Source organism: Palaemon carinicauda, chromosome 35, assembly GCF_036898095.1.
Source record: "Palaemon carinicauda isolate YSFRI2023 chromosome 35, ASM3689809v2, whole genome shotgun sequence".
NCBI classification, from domain to species: Eukaryota; Metazoa; Arthropoda; class Malacostraca; order Decapoda; family Palaemonidae; genus Palaemon; species Palaemon carinicauda.
In genome coordinates, this window is record NC_090759.1 from 13,588,258 (window position 1) to 13,613,774 (window position 25,517).

The following is a 25,517-nucleotide window of genomic DNA, read 5'->3' on the forward strand; positions in this document are numbered from 1 at the left end:
ATTGTCCCACGAACACTGAGTTCCCCGGCAAGCCGAGCATAAAGGACAACATGAAGGTGCCGCAGCAGCGGCCCTCAATCCCAGGACATGTCCGCATAGCGTGGCAATAACCATACAGACACAAAAGAAAAAGGAAAAGTAACAAAGTCAAGGCAGTTTGTTAACTCTACCGAGCCAAAAGTAAAAGTGGTTACTCAACCGACAGGTGTGAGTGAGCGGGGTAGCTAATCTACCCCAACCCCCTCCCGCTAACTAGCTGATGGGGTAATTATCCCTCACTAAAATTGTCTTGGCTGTTTTTTAGCGTTGCCGAAAGTAATACCCTAATAAATAGCGAAGGTTTGTATCTGTGTCGGAACAAACGGATTTTGAGCGAAGCGAAAAATCTCTTTTTGGGTGAGATAGCCATGTCGTCCTGATGGACCCGCCCTCCTTTCTATGAAAGGCCTAGGCAGGATCCCTCCCAATAATACTGTATCTATAAGTACCGGCTCAACGCTACAAGGAATAAAGATGGCGGCGATTATGGCGCCATCTGGGTACTCAAACAGTAACGGAGGAAGGGAACCTTATTAACGGCTCCTCTTTTATTTTACCACTTTTCCCGCTCGAAGCGTAAACGCTATGTCGGGTGCAGATTTCTATGTGGCGTGTCAAGATTACGTCCCCTGATATTATGCGATACCCTAAAAGGAAACTTTAAGGATATTCGCGCCAGGAGTTAGAATTCTGGAGACCTTGAGTTAAATTCTCTGGGAATATCACTGTAGTCAAATATACCCTAGGAAGCTACTTAAAGGAACCTTCCATCAGGACGACATGGCTATCTCACCCAAAAATAGATTTTTCGCGTCCGTTTTATAATCTGTATCTAACAGAAACTTTTAACTGTCTAAACATTTGCAGGGTTTCAAGTTTTTATCTGAAAAAACTAAAGATGTAAGGCCCTTCACCTAAAAAAAAATAACAAGAAACAGTAGCTATTTTCTTAAGTTGAGATAAGTTAAAGTAGTTAGCCTATAATAACTGCTAAAATAAGAGAAAACAGCTTTTCAAAAGTCATATACTTACTTATCAACAATTTGTAGATGTCGTAGCTGTATCATGTCCGATGATGAATTTACTTCTTTTTGAAACTGTGTTACTTCTTTCTGGGAGAATTTTGTAATACATGGATTGAGAAATTCAATAACAAAAGGTCGACCATTTCCAAGGCAACGAACATCAACATCTTCTCGTCCAGATGATGAAAATCTGTAGTCTGGAAAAAACAGGAAAAAAATTTTAAATTTAAAAAATCATTTAGATTTTTCTAACTATACAAACCTTTAATACGAATATACTATCAGCAAAGCTGCATAAAGCTGTTAGTTATGTTTTGTCTTTAAATTTGTATGACTTTTAAAATTTTAGGTGAGATTCTCGACAGCAAATTTACTTTTGAGAAACACATTAGGTCTGTGTCTTCTTCAATTGCATAAAAAATTGGCTTATTGAGAAAGTCTTTTAAGATTTTCGGTGATCAATCTATTCTGAAGATGTTTTAATTCTTTCATTCTACCTTGTTTTGAGTATTGTTCTCCTGTTTGGCCTTCAGCTGCTGATTCTCTTCTTAATTTGTTGGACAGAAACTTACGGTTTATTAAATTTCTTATTCCTGATCTAGATATTAATCTTTGGCACCGTCGTTCAATTAGTTCATTATGCATGTTGCATAAGATTTTTCATAACGCTGACCATCCTTTACATTCAGATCTCCCAGGACAATTCTATACTGTTCGTAATACTAGGCAGGCAGATAATTCTAATACCCAGGCCTTCTCCATCATGAGGCTCAATACTACAAAGTATTCTAGAAGTTTTATTTCAGCTGTTACCAAGTTGTGGAATGATCTTCCTATTCGGGTAGTTGAATCCGTAGAACTTCAAAAGTTCAAAGTTGGAGCAAATGTTTTTATGTTGACCAGGCTGACATGAGTCTTTTTATAGTTTATATTTGACATATCAGTTTTTGAAGTTGTTAATAGTTTATATAGGACATATCTGTTTTGACTTTGTTACTGTTTTTAGAATGATTTATTGTTAATTTGCTCTCATCATTTACTTATTTCCTTTCCTCACTAGGCTATTTTTCCCTATTGGAGCCCTTGGGCTTATGCATCTTGCTTTTCCAACTAGGGTAGTAGCTTGGCTATTAATAATAATAATAATAATAATAATAATAATAATAAATAATAATAACAATAATAATACTTTACCTTTTTATATTTCCCCTATTTATTGTACATTAACTATTTTCATATATATATAAATATATTTCTGGGCTCCGACCTGTGCCGCCCAGTGAAATGCTCCTTTTACATCATTTCTAAGGTAAAAACTGCTATGAATTTACCAGAGAAAAAATTGTATAGGAATGCTAGGTTGAACCCAGCTCGCTCACCTAATAAGGTGTCTGTATAAATAACTGGGGCGTGATAAATAATCACAACCAGAGGCCTCGCACCATTTAGATATCTCCTCTCAATATTCCCGTACAGCGAGGTGCCGTTCAATACACTAGCACCGATCTCTACTACCAACAGTCCAACCCACGCCAGTGACGATACTCCTTTTCATAGCACCATTGGTTTACGCTGTTCACTTTTTCGGTGTGTTTTTTTCCCGGATTTACCCAGGATTTATCTCATGATGTCGAACTCTACTGTCACTCCGTCGAAGTTAAGTACCAGATCTATGAGTTTTGAGTCTTTGGAGGTAGCCTTGCCCTTAGTTGTTATTTTATCACAGTTTTTAATTTTCACTGTTCGCGGCCCTGCTTCGGGACCGCCATGGCGGCTGGCTACCTCCTCTCTCTCTCTCTCGTTCTTAATGCCTTACAATTAGTCTTCCATACTGATTGTTTTTCGTTTTGAACCTATCTGGGTAATTCACGGTTCACACCCCGTGTTATTTTATTTTGTTATGGTATTTCATTATCCCGTTATTTACGATACAGTTGTTATGATATTACGTTATCATAGTTCGTGTTAGGTTGGCATGCCTGATCGCCTTCGGGCGTTGCTATTTTTTTATGTTACTCCACGTTATTTCGTTTTCTTATCATAAGCGGATACGTTTCATTATATTTACGACTAGTAGTTGCTTTAGTTTGAGTGGGACTCTCGCGAGGCAGTTTGTTTTCATATTTTATGTCGGCACCTCACCGACTTTGTGTTATGTTGCCCCCCCCACTGCCCAGCTTGGTCCTCCCCGCGATGGAAGGTTCGGCTCTTCCCTGCCTCTCTCTTGCGTCCCTCTCTTTCTATATTATTCGCATGCTTTCCTACTCATTATATTTTATACCATATAAATTACATTATATATTATATTATATTATGTCTATCCGTATTGATCATTCATATGTCGTGGTTCTTTGACCAGGTTGGTACGCCTGGTCTCTCTGTCCACGTGATAGCCTCCCCCCGCCTACATCCCCACTTCAGGGATGCCTCGCTCTTCGAGCCTTGGAGTCAGCTGCTTTGTTTTACGGGTCGAATCCTCTCGTACCCTTTCACCCCCCCCTTCCCCGGGGATATCGCTTGGCTCCTTCACAAGCAGACTTTGTTCGTTAGAGAGGCTATATGTTATAGATGTATAGATTTTATAGTTTACCCTCCGTAGCCGTTTTCTCCCCGCCGCTCCGATTGGCCATCGGTCGGCAGGAGGGATTTCTGCTATGTTTTGGGTTCCATGTCTTTTATATATTCACTTATTATTCCTGGATGCTACCTCATGGTTCCGCACCCCACGGACCCATTATAGGATCCCTCCCTTCACCCTCCCCATGTGGCATTCCGTACTTCACGGAACCCACTCGATGTTAACAATTTTATCTACGGGATCCCGTTCGTAGCTTCCGGACCTAGTTATCTTGTTGAGTTTTTGGTTAAGGTCCTTGAGCCCGTCGGTGAGTCTCTGACCCCCGACAACCTTTCCTCCCATGTCCCGCCTACCCCGGTAGGTTAACACGAGCCCCGGGCTCTCTCAGTTGTCTCTCCGGAGCCAACGTATATCCCTAACCATATTACGATTAATCTTATATTTATATATATATTTCTATTACTCGACTGTTCCCCTTGTATGATCATAGTTACGGATTGACTTATTCTGTTACCTATTAAGCTGTTAATTATTAAGTGTTTTATCGCCACTGCTATAACGGTGTACTTTAAGCTCCCGGAGCTCCCGGGCTCCTCTAGCTTTATCGCCCTTACGGCTTAGTAAATGTTTTACCCACTGCTATGGCAGTGTACTTTAAGCTCCCGGAGCCCCCGGGCTCCTCTAGCTTAACTACGGGATACTTATGTAGCTTTATTTTACAGACAGTACGCTGTGCGAAGACAGCCTGCTCAGCGGTCCTCCACCAACCCTGCGGCCACGACGTTTGTCGGTCACACGCCCACTGTGCTATCCTTGTGGATGGATTGACCGTCTGGCACCCGGACAATTGCGTAGTCTGTTACAAGCTGGCCTCCACGCTCACCTCAGACTCGGTAAGTGGAATTACGGTTAATATGACAAATTCGGAGATAATTTGTATTTTTCCTAACCATACAAACCTTAGCTATTTACATTGGGTTTACCTTTCGGCGTAGCTGAAATTGACGAGCCAGTAGATTTTAACGAGGGTTAACTCCCCCGCGCTAGTTAGCGGGGGTAGGGGAAGGGGTAGCTTGCTACCCCTCCCCCCCCCACACACCGGTGATTTGCTTCACTTCACTTAGAGGTAGGACTTGACTTGGGGGACAGGGCTGGCGGGCAAATATGTGTAAATAGCTAAGGTTTGTATGGTTAGGAAAAATACAAATCATCTCCGAATTTGCCATTTGTTCCGTAACCGAAATACAAACCACGCTATTTACATTGGGTGACTTACCGCTTAGGAAGGGTGGAAAGTCCCCAGCCTTACTGACTTTGGCTTTACCCGGGGACTCCGACTCCAAGTGAGCATCACTCGAGAGAGGAAGTCCCTGCACCTCACAAGTTTCTTGCTACGCAAGGAACGTGTGGCCTACATAAGTTGTGTGTGGAGGAAAGAGCGTGACTCGTCCTATGAAGTTTACCTTGAGACCTTTAGATAGGAATCCAGGATAGGACGTTCCCAATACCACCTTGTCAGGGTATGGGGGACGCGACAGTATTAAGCTTAATACTAGGAACACAAAGAAGCATGGTTTACCTGCAGAGGTTGAGGTCACCTATGCGGAGACCAGGATGCTGCTTCCCCAAGAGAGGGGAGGATGAGGAAAGAAGTAAGGGTCAGACATACTCTTTCATTCACGCAGACTAAAACCGGGTAACAACGCCCTCAACCTACTGCCACTTGTCCAATAAGGGCCGATAGAAAAAGTATCGAGGCTCCTGTGGGTCACGTCCTGCAGGTAGTGGGCTGTGAATGTCGTCACGCTTCCAGACCCCAGCTTGAAGTACCTGCGTCACAGAGAAGTTTCTCTTGAAGGCCAGGGACGTAGCGATGCCCCTGACGTCGTGTGCCCTAGGGCGACGTGACGAAGGAGGGTCTGGATTCAAGGCGTGATGGATAACCCTTCGAATCCAAGCCGAGATGGTGTTCTTGGTGACCCTCCTCTTCGTCCTGCCTGTGCTAACAAACAATGCTTGCACCTGAGGACGAACTGCAGCTTTTCTCTTCAAGTAACACCTCAGACTCCTCACTGGACATAGTAGCAGCTGGTCTGGGTCGCTTGTTACAGAACGGAGACTCGCGACCCTGAAAAAGTCGAACTGTGGGTTCGGCACTCCAGGGTTCTGAGTCTTGGCAACAAACTCAGGGACGAACCTGAACGTTACCTCCCCCCATCCCCTTGAATGGGCGACGTCGTACGAGAGACCATGAAGTTCACTAACTCGCTTGGCAGAGGCCAAAGCGAGCAGGAAAGCCGTCTTCCAAGACAGGTGGCGATCAGAGGCATGGCGTAATGGTTCAAAGGGAGGTCTCTTGAGAGCCCTGAGGACCCGAACCACGTTCCAAGGAGGAGGTCTCACTTCCGACTGAGGGCAGGTAAGCTCATAGCTACGTATGAGTAAAGAGAGTTCCAGCAAGGAAATGTCCACTCCTTTCAGCCTAAAAGCCAAGCTTAAGGCTGAGCGATAGCCTTTCACCGCTGAGACCGAAAGGCGGATTTCCTCCCGCAAATAGACGAGAAACTCCGCTATTGCTGGAATAGTGGCATCGAGTGGAGAGATACCCCTCCCACAACACCAACCACAGAAGACTCTCCACTTCGCCTGGTAGACTCCCTTTGAGGACTTTCGCAGGTGCCGAGATATTCTCTCTGCAACTTGATGCGAAAAGCCTCTCTCCGTGAGGAGACGCTGGACAGTCTCCAGGCGTGAAGCCGAAGCGATGCTACGGCTCTGTGGAAGATGTTGCAATGTGGTTGTCTGAGTAGCTCGTGTCGTGGGGGAAGTTCTCTCGGGAGCTCCGTCAGGAGCTGCAGAAGGTCCGAGAACCATTCCACGTGATGCCACAGCGGAGCTATCAGAGTCATCGAAAAGTTGACCGATAGTCTGGTCCTGTTGAGCACCCTTCTCATCAGACAGAACAGTGGGAAGGCGTACACGACGATGTTGTCCCACCGTTGTTGGAAAGCATCTTGCCAGAGTGCCTTGGGGTCTGGGACTGGGGAGCAGTAAAGGGGCAGTTTGAAATTCAAAGATGTCGTGAACAGATCCACGGTCGGGGAACCCCACAAAGTCAGGACTTTGTTGGCTATCTGAGGATCCAAAGACCACTCGGTACTCACTATCTGCGAAGCCCTGCTCAGACTGTCGGCAAGCATATTCCTTTTGCCAGGAATGAAGCGAGCTGATAGTGTTATCAAGTGGACTTCGGTCCACCTCAGAATCTCTACTGCAAGATGGGATAGCTGCTGCGAAAAAGTACCTCCCTGCTTGTTGATATAAGCCACTACCGTGGTGTTGTCGCTCATCACCACCACGGAGTGACCCGCCAGGGTCCGTTGGAACTGTTGAAGAGCCATTTCTAGAAGGTTGATGTGGAGGTACTTTTCTGATTCTAACCAAAGGCCTGAGGTCCTCTGGTTCAGAACGTGCACCCCCCACCCTTCTTTTGACGCGTCCGAAAACAGTGTCAATTCCGGGGGGAAGACGAGAAGATCCACTCCCTTTCGCAGGTTCTCGTCGACCAGCCACCACCACAGGTCTGCCTGTTCCGAAGGTCCTATCGGGACCAGGAAGTCCGGGGAATCGGATCCTTGATTCCACCGGGACTTGAGCCGCCACTGCAGGGATCTCATCCTGAGACGGCCGTTTGGAACCAGACGAGCCAGGGAGGGCAGGTGACCTAAGAGACGCAACCACAATTGGGCGGGAAGCTCTTCTCGCCTGAGGAAGGGTTCCGCCACCCTCCTCAGCCTTGCTATCCTGTCGTCTGATGGAAAGGCTTTGTGGAGATTGGTGTCTAACAACATGCCTAGAAAAACCAGTCGTTGGGACGGCTGCAGAGAGGACTTTTCGAGATTTACCACGATCCCCAGATCCTGGCAAAGTCCCAGAAGCCTGTCTCGGTGTCGAAGAAGGGTCGACTCCGAGTCTGCTAGGATCAGCCAGTTGTCCAGATAACGGAGGAGACGGATGCCGTTCCTGTGCGCCCACGACGAAATCAGGGTAAACACTCTGGTGAACACCTGAGGTGCTGTGGAGAGACCGAAGCACAGCACCTTGAACTGGTAGGTCTTGCTGTCTAGGCAGAATCTCAAGTACTTCCTGGAAGACGGATGGATTGGGATCTGGAAGTACGCGTCCTTCAGATCCAGTGTGCACATGAAGTCTTGTGGTCTCACCGCAAGTCTGACCGTGTCCGCTGTCTCCATGCTGAACGGAATTTGCTTGACAAACTTGTTCAGAGCTGAGAGGTCGATGACGGGTCTCCAGCCTCCAGACGCCTTCTTTACAAGAAAGAGTCGACTAAAGAAGCCTGGGGAGCCGTCGACGACCTCCTGGAGAGCATCCTTCTTGAGCATGGTCTCGACTTCTGCCCGAAGGGCTAGCCCCTTTACCGATCCTATGGCATAGGAGCTCAACGACACTGGATTCGCTGTCAGGGGAGGTTGAGATGTCGTGAATGGGACGCGATATCCTTGGCCGATCCCGGAGACCGTCCAAGCATCGGCCCCATGTTGCTGCCACCTGTGCACGCAACTTTGAAGGCATCCCCCCACAGGTGGACACGCGGGGGGACTGCCACTCCTAGCGCTTGCGGCCGCGGCCGCTCCCTCTAGGAGTCTTGCCTCCCCTGGAGGACTTACCGCCCCTCTTGTCCTTGGCAGGAAAGGGCTAGGGCTTAGACACCACTTTCTTAGCTGCCGGCGCCTGCTTCGGTGTCTTGCGAGGCTGCTGCTGATGTTGCTGTGGAGCTGGAGGCTTGTAGGGCCGAGATGCAAGGGCCCTTTGGAGGAGGGAGTCCTGACTCGACTTCATCCACCTCTCAGCTGTACGTTCCATGTCCTGGGGCTCAAACAAATTCCCCCCGAGGAGGGAAGCGTGTCTGAGCCTGTTGACGTCCACGGCGGGGACCTTCGGATGGATCTTCTCAGTCACCGCATCACGACGCTTGAGCACCAAATTGGCCCACAGGTTGGTAACCTGATGTGCCAGGAACTCGATGGAGCGAGTGCCCAAGAGGAGGAAGGTCTCCAGGGCCTTCCTATTGCTCTCCTTAGACAGATCCTCAGAGCGTAATAGGATGCCCAGAGACCCTAGCCAGACATCCAGCAAGCTACCCCTTCCCCTACCCCCGCTAACTAGCGCGGGGGTAGTTAACCCTCGTTAAAATCTATTGGCTCGTCAATTTCAGCTACGCCGAAAGGTAAACCCAATGTAAATAGCGTGGTTTGTATTTTGGTTACGGAACAACTGAAGTTTAAAACATCAAAGCATCTGAGGGTTTCACATACACAGTAAATATCTTTGCAAATGCAATAATACTGATTCACGTACAGTAGTTGCTTGGGGCTTTCAGATCTACCTAAATAGAAGCAGAACTACTAGTTGACTGTCATTTTCTTTCTTTTTTTTTAAAGGGAACAATGTTACAATTTTGTTGCACAGGTAAAGACTAATTATAATTCAAATATAAAGAATAGAGTATAAACAAAAGCGTATCATGTCAGATGAATTTTACATTACTTACCTTCTGCTTTTACTGATTTATTGAGAATTTCACAAAGAAGTTCTTGAACACTTGATCCCATCTTCCGCTCTCCTTCCACAAACCAAGGGGTCTGGGGTAATTCCCTGCTATATTTATTATATCTCCCTGTAAGAAACACCCACAAATCAAATATAATTTTGACAGGAAGATACAAATACAAAAAGTAGGGCATGTATGTGATGCTTTAATTTAATGTGAACAGATTCCTAAACATTCTCCATTATATGTATACAGTACTTAACTTCATCAATTTTTGCAGCATTGTTATGCACTAATTAGTAAGTTCCAAAAAATAATATCTAATAAATAAATTCTTAACTCACATCAGCATCGTCTAGAACTATGAAGGGAAGGAAAAGGGTGCTAAAAACTTCATCAAAAGTGGCCTTAATAAAAAGAAGTTGGAGCCTAATTTACTAGTTACATAGCATGAGCAATGTTATGTTGCTGCATCAACTATTAGATTATTTTCTGTCAACATACAATATATAGTATGCTCATCTGTAAACATAATCCACATTTTTGCTTGGGTTTTCCCTTGGCATCATATCCCGCATTTTACCTTTATATGCAATTTCAGCCTGATTTCCTATCTTAAGCCTACATCTATTAATCTGATATTCCTATTTCACAGTAGTCAAGCAACTCTTTACACATTGGCTGCTGGTTCTCCTCTTCATAACACCCTTTTAAAATTTTCCTTACAGTCCAGTATATCCCCAAAGGTAACAGAAAGAGGCAAAGGTACCTAAAAGAATTCCTCTTTTCTAGTTTACCCATCCATAACATGTTACTCCTCTTCCCCCTCTTTTTATACACAGTACTCTTTTAAATCTTTAGATTTGGGTATCCATCACTCTATTTGAATTTGTGAATCTTGATCACCACTGATGATATCAAATGCTCCATCAAAACTTTTAAACCCAACAAGTCTCTTGGATGTAGTAAGTTGGCTAGGGTACCAACCATCTGTTGAGATCTACCAATAAAAAGTTATTAGGTCTTTTGACTGGCCAGACAGTACTACATTGTACACCTCTCTCACAATACAGCTTATTTTTCCTTTACCTACACATACACAGAATAGTCTGGCCTATTCTTTCCACATTCTAATGTCTCCTCATACACTTGACAACACTGAGATTACCAAGTAATTCTTCTTCACAGTAGAGATTAACTACTGCACTATAATTGTTCACTGGCTACTTTTCTCTTGGTAAGGATAGTAGAAACTCTTTAGCTATGGTAAGCTGCTCTTCTAGAAGACAGACCAAATTCAAACCATTGTTTCCTATTCTTGGGTAGTGCCACAGCCTCTGTACCATGATCTCCCACTGTTGTGGGTTAGAGTTCACTTGCTTGAGGTTACACTGGAGAACACTATTCTATCTTATTCTTCTTTCTTCCTCTTGTTTTTTTTTTAATGTGTGTGTGGGGCAAGCTTATTAGAAGGGCCACAGATGCCTGGTGGTTTATTAACAATTTGTCTTTTTCCCATCAGTTTCTTTTTCATTTCAAAACCATCCTTACTGTCCTCCCTTCAGTTGAAGTGGCTATCCTGAAGGGTATTTAGCCTTGCATGGAGTATCGGCTTCACAATGCTGACCAGTTTTTCCGACCTTTTATCCATAGCCAATGGTTTTTATCAATCAATTTATCTATATTTCTGTACATTTTGTTTTAGTTATCATTATTGTTAATTTAGTTTTTAAGTATGTTGTATCTTTTTTATTGACAATTTTTATGCTGTCTGGAGACATTGAGCAAAATCAGGGACCAGTATGTCCTAGACTTCGTCTTCTGTATTGCAATATTTGTGGTCTTCATGCAAATATTCAAGACCTTACAGTTGCGTTCAAACAGTTTGATATTCATTTGTGCTCAGAAACTTTGGTTTCTAAATGAGGCACTCATCTGAGTTACTTATAACTTGTTTTAAGGAGCCAATAATTTTGAAACGGGGTGCCATTCCGTACCTGCTTCTCATAAGTCCTGCTATGAATGTGGATGTCATGAGATTCAGGTAATAGAGGTTTGTGAAAGGAACACCAACTTCCATTAGTGTTCGATCTACCAGAATCCAGACATGGATGATTCTATTTTCGACTGACTTTTTTCCATTATGACTAAGATACAAGAAGATGATAGAAAGGCCTCGTTTTTTTTTTTTTTTTTCTTTTTTTTTTTTTGAGATTTCAACGCTCACCATTGGGAGTGGTGAGTGGTTAAATTCTGTTTCTCCTATTGATCGCCATGGCTTAAGTGCTTTGGACTTTGCCTCTGATTCAGGCTGTGAGCAAATCATAAAAGAAGCTACTTACAGGTCTGGTAACTGCTTGGTCCTCGTATACACCAACTCGCTTGGTGTTTAACAAGTAAGGTTGATTCTCAAGTTGGGACATCTGATCATGCCTTGATTTCATTAGTGGTGAATATTGAACCGTCTGTCCCTGATGTGACATACTCATGTAAGATTTCTATAAAATCTCAAGCATACTGGAATGGCATTTTGAGTGATCTTTTAGGCTTGAATTGGTCACAATTGTATACAGTAATAATGTTTTATGTTGATCTGTTTGTTCCTTTGAATGAGAATCTAGTCAACATAATTTTTAGGTTGAGTGAAAGACAAATCCAAGTTCAATGATGACCGTAGACGTGCTTTTTAGAAGAACCAGGAGTCCAAACATCTTTAGAGGGGCAACTGATCAGATTTGACTTGGAATAACTATACTCAGCTTTGAGCTTTTGCTCAGAAAGTTTATGCTTTAACTGAAAAGGAATACAATTTAACCATAAAAGAAACCCTTTTGAGTACAACCCAGGTACATAAGTGGTAGACTACCCTTAAATCTGAACTCTTTGGTTTAGATGCAACAGTTCTTACTTTACTTAAACCAGATGGCTCTGTCACTCACCGTACAAAGAAAATGGCAACTTTTTTGACTGATGTGTTTGACAGCAAGCAGAATAATGAGAAACTTGATCTTCCTCATTCCTGTTTACCTGAGGCTAAACTAACTAGTTTACCTTTTTGATCACATGAAATTAAAGCTCTCTTGATGGACCTTCATGCTTATGGAGGTAGAGACCCAAATGGTATTTTTCCTTTATATTCCATAAAGACTGCATATTTATTAGCTCGAAAGTTATCTGTTATTTTGTGGAAGTTAGCCAGAAGAGGAGCTTCTAGCACTTGTTGGAGAATTGGTAATGTTACTCCATTATGAAAATGTGTTTGTGGTAGCTCAAGTTCAACTGATTACTCCCCAGTTTCCATAACTCCCATATTATCTAAATATTTTAAACATCTTTTGGCATAATGTCTGAATAGGTTTGCTGAAAGTAATTATGTGTTCTCCAGTTTGCAATTAGGCTTTTATCAAGGCCTTGGAGGATGTGATGCCCTTCTTGCAATCTCCTTGGAGCATGTAATTCCCTTCTTAAAATCTCCAATGCTGTACAGAAATACCTTGATTGTGGTTAGGAAGTTTGTATGATAGGCCTTGATTTTAGTGCTGCCTATGACCGTATTAATCATAAGGCCCTTGTTTTCAAACAGTTAGTAGTGAGTGTGTAATTTCTTAGCATCATTATTTAATTTCTAAGTAATACATTGTCATGAGTTGTTGTTGATCGGAACCATAGTGAGTATAGGAATGTGATATATGATTTTTCTCAGGGTAGTGTTCTTGGCCCATTACATTTCATTTTATATACGGTACACGACATGTGCTTTAGCCTTTAAAATCACAAATTTTAAGTAATTTGTATTTTTCCTAACAGTACTTACCTCGAACTACTCTCTTAGGAGTATCTGGGATCTCCTCCCTAACCGACCAAGAATTTTGCGCAGTTCCCCCTACCTCAGTTTTCCCTTGTCGGGTCCCTCCGTGGCGGATGGATACGTGCCCTGAGGCGACCCAGGGTCAGCGCGCGTGGGTGCGCTACTAGGTCTTTGTCGCCAGTAAGCATATGTGTTCTACTTCGAACTCCTGTAAGTCACCCAGGGCAGGATGGGTGGGAAATAACCCGTAAGTAGTTTGAGGCAAGTATTGTTAGGAAAAGTACAAATTACTTAAAATTTGCCATTTGTTCCAACACGGAGTACTTACCTCGAACTACTTTCTTAGGAGACTTACACTTTAGGAGGGGGGGATGGACTTACAGGCCGGAAGACCCACAACTACCATCCCAGGACACTGGACCTAGATAGGAGCTAGGTCCAGACGACACAAAGAACAGGGTAGGAGAGTCAGGGGAAGCACGCAAAAGTCTACTTGTATGTGTAACTCACCTTTATGCATAATCCGGACATGGTCTTCCACAACATCCATCTCTCACATGGGAGGAGGGAAGGAAAGGGACAAAGGGTAGCAAGGAAAGGGGAGTAAGGAGGAAACTTGTGTCGCTTGCAATTACTGTACCTCCCTCGGGCTACCTGGGGCTTTAGCCCTAAACTTGTTGCAGGGCGGAAATCACTGGCCCAATGGAGAAGGCATCCAGGGACTTCCTCGTGCAGTCTTTCAGGTAGTGGGCCATAAAGGTGGACTGCCTGGACCATGTGCCTGCTCGCATGATTTGGCTTACTGCCGTGTTGCTGTCAAATGCCAAAGAAGTGCTAAGACCCTTGATATCATGGGGCCGCAGGGTACCCGGGATTGCAGACCCCTCACAGGCGTAAGTTCTCTTGATGACTTGCCGAAGCCAGAAGGAGATTGTGTTATTTGACACTGCCTTCTTTACTGGGCCTGAGGAGACAAACAGACTTTTGACGCCCGGCCGGAGTCTGGCTGTCCTGCTAAGGTATTTCCTGACTGTTCTCACTGGGCACAGGAGCAAGTCTTCCGAATTGTCCGAGTGAGGGATCGCCGGGACCGAGAACCCCTCGAACTTCGGGTCTGCAATGGCCGGGTTCTGTGTTTTGGCCACACATTCAGGCAGAAACTTAAAAGTACAGGTCTTTCCACCCTTTCGAGTGCGAGACCTCGAATGACAAGACGTGGAGCTCACTCACACGCTTGGCCGAGGCCAGAGCCAGCAAGAACACTGTCTTGAGGGTGAGGTCTTTATCTAGGATATCCTTGAGGAGTTTGAAGGGAGGCCTTGTCAGAACCTTGAGAACCTTGGCCACGTCCCACTGCAGGACCCGAGAGGCGCGGGGGGAACAAGACTGTTCGAAACTTCTGATGAGCATGGAAATCTGCCGAGAGGCCCCCAGGTCGATACCTCTGAGTTGAAAGACCTGCCCCAGGGCTGCTCAGACCCCCTTTATGGCTGGAATGGAGACCCCCAGGTCATCCCTCAGGTGGACCAGGAAGTCTGCAATCTTGTGGACTGATGCATCCAGAGGCCTCAGATTCTGCGTGGCACACCACTTCACAAACATGGCCCACTTGGCCTGGTACACCACGCTCGAGGACTTCCGAAAATACCCTGACATCCTTGAAGCTGTCTTCTCTGAGTATCCTTCTTTCCTTAATAGATGCTCGATAACCTCCACGCGTGTAGCTGGAGGCACTGAGGGTTTTCGTAAAACCTCCGAAAGTGGGGCTGGTGCAGCAGATCTTCCCTTAATGGTAGGGGCCACGGAAGAAGGGTGGCCAGGTCCTGTAGATCCGCGAACCACTCCCTCTCCGGCCACCAGGGCGCTACCAAAGTCATCATTGTAGCACTTGATTGTCTGAGTATGTTGAGCATCTGCCTGAGAATCCCGAATGTTAAGAACTTCATGGCTTTGCCCCCGAACGCATGAGCTCATGCAATGATTCTCCAGCACAGAGAGATTGTGGGAGAGTTGAAAACCTGCTAAGGTGCATGCTCACCAGTCCAACCAGGAGGCCACATTGATGATGTCCTGAGACGTGTCCTCCATCATAGTGGCCTCCACCCGAGAGATTACTGGGGCAGTAATGATCCTGTCATCTCCACTGCCTTGGCTCAGAGCCGCGACGGCTTCTTCCATAGTCAAAGGCCCCGCAGGTAGCCCGTCTGGCACATAAAATTTCCTCTGGGTCCTCACTCCAGGCAGGAGATTGAAGGACCCTTGGGCCCTGAGGGAGTTCTTGTGCCCCGAGACAAACCGGTCGACATGGTCCATGCCCAGGGACATGTCAGGAGCCATCGGTAGGGTCAAGGATGGTTTCTGCTGTACCGCGTTGTCCACCATCCGACCCAAACCTGAAAGCCAGGCCTGTTCTGAGGACGGTTTAGGCTCATCTAGCCTGTGGTGGTGCCGAATCAGTGCCAATACTTCCCTGTAAGAGGATACTTCGTCAGACGAACAGTCTCCCGCATCTACTAGGCCTGCTACCACTTGATCCTCCGTGTCGGCTGTATCCTCGATCACGGATGGATCCGTGGGGGCGTCCGTATCCCTGACATCCGGCCAGCTCAATGGAGCGGCTGCCTCCATCACAGATGGAGCCCTCGAGGAGGAGGTAGCCGTTATGGGTCTACCCCCACCCGGAGGGATACGTGGAGAATGATTGCCCTGCTGTGCCAGCGGCTGCATCCGATGCTTGAATGGAGCCAGTGAGACTTTGGGTGTGGGATCAATGCTGCCGGGCTGAGCCAGCGCTTGCCTCCGCTGAACGGATGGAACCGGTGACTTGCCGGGCAAGGGCAAGGGAAAGTCAGCGTGTGCCAACACCTGCATCCGAAGCGAGGACGGAGCCGAAGAAACACTGGGCAAGGGCACGGGAGCGGCTCCAGCAGCCGCCGAGGCAGGCACTGGATCAGCAAGAGCCCTGTTCGACCCGCAAGGAACGAAAAACTACCTTACCTACTTTTGCCCTCTTCTTCCTGGAACTCTTCCTCTTTGCAACTTTGGCCTTCTTCCTAGAGGGGCCTGAGTTCGAGCTCGACTTCTTTTTCTTTTTCCTCATCTCCCGGTCACTGAAGTCTTCCGACAATGAAGAGCTGGAGGACGAGGTAACATCCGAGGAAAACTAAGAAGAAAAGGAGCAATCCAAGTCCTCTGAATCCTCTGCCACCAACATGGGGGCTTGCAATTGTGCTACCGGGGTGACGGGTTGCATGAAATCAGGCGGTAGCGCAACGGAAGGCACCGCGGGCGTGAGTAGTGACCCACATGAGGCAAACCAGCCAAAAAAACTCTTCTTCTTGCCTCATGGGTGACCTGAAGGGCGTCCTTGGCGCCGTCCACACAATGGAGTCGGGGTCTGAAGAGCACGTGGGTCGTCTTTCTCTGTCTTGATCCCCTCCTGAAACCGCTGTACCTGAAAAGCACTGCCACGATGGGGGTGAAGGAGCTGGTGTTCCTGACCTCCCCCACACCGGGTCTTCACTCGAGACGGGTCCTGCGGGCACCAGAACCTTCCGTCACAACAGCAGACTCCACACTTGTCTGCATAGGCACAATGCAATTAGATTTGTTAAAATCAGATTCATGGGGAACAGCAATGGGCTGTTTCCCCGCAACGGACTTACCTCGTCCCCTACTCTGGGTAGGGGAAGGGGAAGAGGAACCACTCTCCGAAGGAGCTGAAGGAGACGTTAACGGCAAACCGAGACCAGCCTTCCTCAGCGACCACTTCGATGCCTTCTTCTTCTTTGTACAGAATAATGTCCACTGAAGTTCCGGCCAGGACACACACTCCAGACACATGGAAGCAGGCGAGCACACTCTGCCCTGACCCGTGGAGCACAAAGTGTGCGGATCGATATTCAACTTAGAGAGCCATGCCCCGCATGACTTACCGGCCTTGGGCCCGGGACGACGTTGGGATTCCATAAGGGAAATCACAAGCAACACAAGGAAGCAATATGAACGGGATGTGAGAGAGAGCGGCGAGATGTTATCTACGCCGCGACCAGATGCTTATTGGCGACAAAGACCTAGTAGCGCACCCACGCGCGCTGACCCCAGGTTGCCTCAGGGCATGTATCCAACCGCCACGGAGGGACCCGACAAGGGAAAACGGAGATAGGGGGAACTGCGCAAAATTCTTGGTCGGTTAGGGAGGAGATCCCAGATACTCCTAAGAAAGAAGTTCGAGGTAAGTACTCCGTGTTGGAACAAACAAGCTTGTTGCTTATGCAGATGATGCTACTCTCTTTGCATCAATTCCATCTGATCCCTTAATAGAGATCTAGCTAAAATTAGTGTATGGTGCAAATTATGAGGAATGAAGTTGAATCCTAACTAAACTTAAGTATGATTTTAAGTAGGTTAAGGACAGTTGCTCCTCAACATCTAGATCTCAGCATTGATAACATTTCTTTAACTCTATATGACTTTTAAAATTTTAGGTATGATTCTCGACTATAAGTTTACTTTTAAGAAACGCATTATGTGTCTTCTTCAATTGCACAAAAAAGGGATTTTGACAAAGGAAAAATCTATTTCTGGGCGAGAGACCCGTACCGCCCAGTGAAATGCTCCTTTAACATCCTTTCTAAGGTAAAAACTGCTATGAATTTACCAGAGAAAAATTTGTATAGGAATGCTAGGTTGAACCCAGCTCGCTCACCTTAATAAGGTGTCGGTATAATACTGGGGCGCTGAATAAATCACAAAATCACAACCAGAAGCCTTGCACCATTTAGATATCTCCTGTCAATATCCCCGAACAGCGAGGTGCCGTTCAACATCCTACTACTACTAGCAATCCCACGCCAGTGACGTCACTCCCCATGGCACTCCAGATTGAGGCCCAATCAGGGAGGGACGGGTGGGTTCACTGGGCGGCACTGGTCTCTCGCCCAGAAATAGATTTTTCCTTCGTCAAAATCCCTTTTCTGGGCTCCGACCCGCGCCGCCCAGTGAAATCGTACCAGAGAATAGGGACCCAATATGGCTAACTACCTGAAGAGGGAATAACACAAAAATAACAGAGCTGATGAGTTTAATATAAAAAAAGAGGGATGTGGAAACCCGTAAAATTAGATCAACATGTATATGACAGTGATAAATAGACATGGTAAACAATCAATAATGAAACCCGTAGGTAAAATTCAACAGATATGAATAGTGGGAATCCAGCTTGGTAATCAAAAATGCAAAATAAAATCAGCTCGGGGATTCAAGAACATGAGAAATCAAAATTCGTGAAATTGAACAATTGAATAATAAAATAATACACCATAAGGGTGTATAGTAACAAAACAGGTAGGAACAACAGGTAAGCCAGGCAGGAGGGAAAGAGGACAGAGCAAGACGTTATGATTAGGACTCAGTACCTTCAGGAGGAACTATATTCCCTGCAGCTACTGTGGCAAATCTAAGAGCTTCTAAAGGTTTTAGGTAGTGGCGCTTGAAAACTTTAGGGGACTTCCAACCCGTATATTTTGAGAGCTCATCAAATTTCATATGGTGGAAAAAATTAATTGAGGTAGCCACAGCTCTAATATCACGGACATGTGGGAATGATGCAGGATTAGCTTGGTTAATAAAATAAAGAATTTGTTGTCTGATTCCCTTAAGGGTAATAGTTCCTCCGTGTTCTCTAATAAATAAGGGCCCTGTGGTTGTAGTGGAAGTTCTACCTAAGTAGGATTTCAGGGTGGTAACTGGACACAGGGATGGATCCCGAGGAAGTGGAACAACCTTCCAGGGAGACCACCTGTTTTGGGGGTCTTCATTTTTAGCCAGGAAAACTTTGTTAGGAGAGAGAGGAACCTCACCCGAAGAGAGAAACTCTATATGACCAGGGTCTCTAGATAAGGCTGACAATTCTGAGATTCTGGAGCCCGAGGCGAGGCTCAAAAGAAAAAGTGACTTTCTTAATAATGCCATATAGTTACAGGATTCATTTGGGGTGTCAGAGGCTAGCTTAAGAACATTGTTCAAAAACCAGGAAACTGCGCTAGGGCGAGTTGAAGGTTTTAGTCTGGCACAAGCTCTCGGAGTGGAGGAGAAATATTAATCCGTTAGATCAATGTCAAAACCAATATGGAAGATCTTTTTCAAGGCTGACTTGATTATAGTAATGTCACAGTTAGGTTCATCGTCATTTTCTCAACTTGGGAATCTTTCAAGAACTTAGCTAATTTCTTGACAGCTGAGTCATATTGACGGAGAGTAGATTCCCTTTGGTCAGATTCCAGGAAAATAGTATTCAAAAGATCGATGTTTGCACCTCGTTGGGCTGCGAACTTCATGAAGTCCATAAAGTTAGGGCATTCAGAATCCTTGAGGAAGCAAACACATTGCGAGTTTGCACTGTCTGTGTTAACACCGGATTGGGAATCCGCCGGGGGCGGAGACCTAGTTCTAGCAACAAGGGGAACCAATTGCTCTTGGGCCAGTTGGGGGCTACGAGAGCCACTTGACCTTTGAAGGATCTGAGTTTGTGCAGAACTTTCAGCAGGAGATTCACCGGAGGAAACAGATAAATCGTCTTCCAGGGATTCCAATCTAGAATCATAGAGTCCGTGGCATAAGCCTGAGGGTCCAGGTTGGGGGCTACGTAACAATCTATTTTGCAATTGGATTTCGTCGCAAACAGATCCACCTGGATACCCGGGACTGGAGATAGTATCCACTGGAAAGATCAATTGTCTAGTGACCATTCCGACTCTAGCGGAGTCGTCCGGGAAAGTGAGTCCTCTACCACATTCCGGACTCCTGCTAGATGGACTGCTGACAGGTGCCACTTGTGCATTGCAGCCATGAAGAAAAACTTCAACATGATATGGTTTATTTGGGCTGATCTGGAGCCTTCTCTGTTGAGGCAGTGTACTATGACTGCACTGTCGAGAACCAGTCTGATATGGAGATTCCAGGCTGGATTGAGACGTTTTAAAGTGAGGAAGACTGCCATGGCCTCTAGGACGTTGACGTGCATTTGTTGGGAGACCTGTGACCATAACCCTTGGGCTTTCTTGTGTTGTAAGGGAACCGACTTGGAAAGATTCTTGATCTTCGTCCAAGGCTGCAGACTTTTTCTCAGGGTTGGGGAAAGGTGAGCACGTCTGTCTCGGCGTATTGCGGTTGCTCTGGAGCGCCACACTCTGTTTATGTCCTTGAGTTTAGACCTCAGGACGATGTCTGTCACGGAGGCGAACTGTAAAGAACCTAGGATCCACTCTCGGCTCCATCGGAAGGTCAACTTTTCCCTGAGAAATTGTTTTGTATTCCTCGCTATCACCTTACTTTTGGCTTTGGGGAGGCACAGCGTATGGGAGCACAGGTCCCCTTGTAGTCCCAGCCATTGAAACTTGGTCTCCGGGACCAGGCGGGATTTCTCGAGGTTGACTTGGAATCCCAGTTGCCGAAGGAAGGTGAGGACTTTGTTCGTTGCTACGCGGGAAATCTGGGCATTGTCTGACCAGATTAGCTAACCATCTAGATAGGCTACTACCTGTATCCCCTGAGTCCGAAACTCTTGAATTACTGTCTCTGCTAGTTTGGTGAAGATTTTGGGTGTTATGTTGAGCCCCAATAGCATCACTTTGAATGCATAGGCTTGTTTGCCTAGCTTGAAGCCCAGAAAAGGACGAAAATGCCTTGCTATTGGAACGTGATAGTAGGCATCTGTAAGATCGATGGAGGTGGTGACGGCCCCACGGGGAAGTAAGGTCCGCACCTGCAAGACGGTAAGCATATGGAATTTGTCGCAACGAATGAAGGAATTTAAACGAGACAGGTCCAGGATTACTCTCCGTTTGTCAGAGCCTTTCTTTGGCATGCTGAACAAGCGTCCTTGAAATCTTAAGCGACATATACTTTGGATTGCATTCTAGTAGCAGATCTTTTGTGAAGGAACGTAGTTCTTCCGTGGACTGAGACCGGTTGAACCACTTGCAGAGGTTGCCTGAATTGGGAAGATTGGAAGAGCCTCAATCTCTTCCTACCTCGAATTGGGGTACTAGTAGGCTCATATCTCCTATTTGAAACCAGGCCCCACCTAACCTTGAGGTTTTGGTTGGCTCTAGCTGCCTCGCTAAGGACCGAGTTAACTAGGTCCCCTGGGAAAAGATCCGGGCCCCAGACTGGAGCTTTGATGAGCCTATTAGGTTCATGCCTAATTGTGGCTTCGGATAGAACGTGTCGTCGACAATGGGTCCTGGCATTTGCAAAATCATAGGCGTCAGCCATAAAGTTTTGCAAAAGTGACTTAGTGAGGACCTTAAGAAGGTCCTCCTCGTTGTAAGTGGCGACGGTCAATTCAGAAAGGGCAACTGAATTAAGGGATCTGCTGAATCTACACCTCCACTCATATTCCAATTTAATGAGAGACTCCGGGAGTTTGGGAAGCCGTTCACTGAACTGCGTCGAGGCACAGTCCGGGCTCAACTTACCTACCGAGAAGGTAGCTGGGGCGTTCCGCCAACATTCACTGTCTCCCGGAAAGAGAAGGGAGGGTAAGTTGGTCTCCCTGAGGTGAGGTAAAGGCTTCTCTTCCTTGATAGCCTGAAAGACCGTCTCTATGATCTTGGTCGCACATGGGGTAGGGGTCTGGTCGTCGGCCACAAACATAGTATATGAACTTTTGTAGGCCGTAATCATTGTGTTCAAGCAGTCCCACTCATTGAACACGCGGACCAAGACAGACTGTGCCTGTACTTTAGGAAAATTAACAGTTTCCTTTGGGACCTTATCCAATCGAATCAGAGCCTCTTCCGTGAGGCGAGCGTAGCCGGGGAAGGAGAATTCAAGACCCGGCGGGTAGAATTCATAATCCGCAAGAGGCCGGGTACCGAAATCTTCGATTGACAACATACCCTCCGAGAAGGGGGCATGTAATGCCAACCTCCAAGGGTTATTCTTATTGAAAGGAGGAAGCTTGGAGGCGTCGGGGATGGGGTGTTGCTGTTGTGGCGTTGGCAGCCCCGAGCGCATGAGTCCCTGAACTAGGCTCTCCATAGAAGCTATTCTCTGTTGTGATTGCTGCGTATGAGACGATAGTATCGACTCAAAACGAGCAAACCTCTTCTCGGAAAAATCCACCGGGTTAGATGATTCCGCCGGGGGGGGAACAGGTGCCGGAACGGAGGCTACTCCGTGAGAGGTTGAAGGCACAGCAATTGGGTCTTGAGAGACTCTGGTGGAGGAAGATTTAGCCTTTGAAGCTGATGATTTCGAAGATTTGTGGTCTTTGGAACACTTGTGGGTCGTATATAAAGTCTTACGATGAGTCTTCACCTTGGGGATAACAGGCCGGGGACTGAGACCAGTCCCGGTTGTCCCCGGAAAACCTCGAAAAGAAGAGTGTTCTGAAGTAGAAGAGAAAGCCGGGCTAGGGATAGGAATCTTAGCCCGGGAACCACCTGACTCACCTACGTCCCTACCTGCGTCGGGATCGACAAGAGCCATGGGTTCCACATTGAGGTTGAGGGTAGCGACGTCCTCAGTTAGGGTGCCGCCCGTCTCTTCTTGGTCCGGGGCCAGAAGAAGGGATTCGAACCTCTCGATGATAGGATCCGCCAACCCTTTGGGGACTGCAGCTGAAGTTTTAGCATGGGGGTAGAGACGGGAACACCATTCCTCAGAGAGGATATAAGGCTGTTTGGCCTTCACGTTGCGAGCGAACCCGTCAATCCAGATCTTGAGGGTAGCCCGAGCTGTATCTTTTTCAAGTTGGGAGCAATGAAAGAGAACAGACTATTAGCGAGGGATATTTGTGCCAAAGAAAAGTGAAGAAGTCCAAGGACTTCGTAGACACGAAGTGAAAGGCATGCGGGAAGTCCAGAGGACTAGTGGCCTTAAAATTAATAATCTTTGAAATTAATCGTAACTCCCTACAAGTCTGTATCAATGAAAATGCACTCACCGAGTCAGATGTTAGAGTGGAGGTCATTGTGTAGCAGACTACACAATTGTCTGGATGCCAAACAGCTAAGTCATCCACTCGGACAGAACAGTGGGCATGTGAATGACACTGGTCATGGCCGCAGGGTTGATAGATGACAGCGGCACATGCCGTCATTGCACAGCGTACAGTCTGTAAAATAAAAGATACATGAGTACAGTATCTCAAAGGAAAGCAAATTAGGGGCCCGGAGGCCCCGGTGCTTATATATATATATATATATATATATATATATATATATATATATATATATATATATATATATATATATATATATATATATATATATATATATATACATATACATATATATATATATATATATATATATATATATATATATATATATATATATATATATATATATATATATATATATATATATATATATATATATACAGTATATATATCAATATCATGATAAAAATGTTTTATATATATTCATCAGGAATCCTGAATGAAAGCAAATAGGGGCTCGGGGGCCCCGGATGCTTAAATTATAGCAATATCATGATAAAAGATTTACATATCAATATCATGATAAAAATGTTTTATATATACACCTCAGGAATCCTGAAGGAAAGCAAATAGGGGCTCGGGGGGCCCGGGTGCTTAAATAATATCAATATCATGATAGAAGGTTTATATATCAATATCATGATAAAAATGTTTTATATACGTACAGTCTGAAAGACAAAAGATACACGAGTATCTTAAAGGAAAGCAAATTAGGGGCCCGGAGGCTCCGGAGCTTAAATATCTACGTATATATATGTCAATATCATATTTTTTTTTTTTTAATAGCCATTAAGTATATTGAATGTAAGCAATTCCGGACCCCGGGGGGTCCGAAGTGCTTAAATATATCAATATCAAAATAACAGATCTATTTTGATTGTAAAGAGAATTAAAATTAAGTCAGACTGTAACCGTGATCATATCAAAAGAGGGAAGGGAAGGTCGAGAACTATGTGACTAATTTATAAAGTTAATCCAAGTAATGATGAGTAACGTTGGCTCCGGAGGTGCAACTAAACAACTCGACCGGATGGTAATGTATAAAAGCTACTTCCGGGGATCCCGTAATGAAAGTCTTTATATATATAAATATATATCTATATGAAGTCCGTGAGGTGCGGGACACTATAGAGAGGGAAGGGATCTTTAATGGGTCCGTGAAGTGCGGGACCGAGAGGGAGTAGCACGTACAAAACTTAATAAATAATATAACATGACAAGGTACCACGGACCGAGCAGAAAACTTCCCGCCGATCGTTGGCCAAATGAGAGACGGAAAGAAAACGACTACGACCGGGTAGAGTAGTACAAAAGAGTAAGTAATGTACGTTAATGTATAATTATAGCAAGCCTCACAGATCAACGGGAACCGCCCGTGCAAAGAAAGCGAATGCCCCCGGGAGAGGAACATAACGCAATAAAGTGACTCTAACTCGATCACGAGAGAGAGAGGGAGGTAACCCTGGGGTGGGGTATCGGGCGGGAGGGAGGCTAGTAGTGGGTCGATAGCAGGTATACCAACCTGCCAGACCCACGATTGATATGATCACGCGGAAAGACTAATAACACTATAAAAAACATAACACATGGTAAAATAAGATAGAAAGGCATGCTGGATGTTAATAATAATAAAATCAACTATACATCAATCGTAAAACAAACGAGGGAGCGAACATGAGACAGGAGAAAACCCAAGCCTGACAGCGCTGCGGCAGGGTTACCAACATAACACAGAGTCAGTGAAGTGCTAACAAAATGAAAAACTAATACCTGACTCATGAAAGACCCTCGAGCTAATGCAAGAAAACGAATGACGTTAAAATGATAAGCAAGTCCGTGGCGTGCGAACGTAAATAATCCAAGTAATAATATTAGTGGAATAGAAGCGCCCGAAGGCGACCAGGCATGCCAACCTACCGATAATACGCACACGTATATGTAATAACTGTTATCGTAATAACAGGACATCAATATAAAAATTTAATACGGTGTGTGAACCGTGGATACCAATAAAGTTCATAACGAGAAACAATCAGTATGGAGGACTCATTGAAAAGCGTTAAGAACGAAACGAGAGAGAGAGATAGGAGGGAGCCAAGCGCCATGAAAGACCCACGCGGGGTCGTGAAAAATAAAACTGTTATAATATAAGCAAAAAAAGGGCAAGGCCCCCTCCAAAATCTCAAAACTCATAGATCTGGTACTTAACTTAGATGGAGTGACATTGGAGTCCGACATCTTGAGGTAAATCCAGAAAAAACCAGCGAAATTCACACACTAAGGCAAAATAAGGATTAAATAGTGGTGCTATGAAAAAGGAGTGACGTCACTGGCGTGGGATTGCTAGTAGTAGTAGGATGTTGAACGGCACCTCGCTGTTCGGGGATATTGACAGGAGATATCTAAATGGTGCGAGGCCTCTGGTTGTGATTTATTCAGCGCCCCAGTATTATACCGACACCTTATTAAGGTGAGCGAGCTGGGTT

The 25,517-nt window shown here is 45.5% G+C and overlaps 1 protein-coding gene across 1 annotated transcript in view; it reads right to left on the bottom strand.

The window, feature by feature from the left end:
- Pus10 (Pseudouridine synthase 10) overlaps positions 1-25,517 on the bottom strand; it is a 219,546-nt gene that overhangs the window by 63,427 nt on the left and 130,602 nt on the right. The window contains exons 6-7 of the mRNA XM_068358729.1: positions 9,215-9,340; positions 1,072-1,261 (exon numbers count right to left, since the gene is read on the bottom strand). Coding sequence (XP_068214830.1) covers positions 1,072-1,261; positions 9,215-9,340 — 316 coding nt within the window. The remainder of the gene's footprint in view (positions 1-1,071; positions 1,262-9,214; positions 9,341-25,517) is intronic.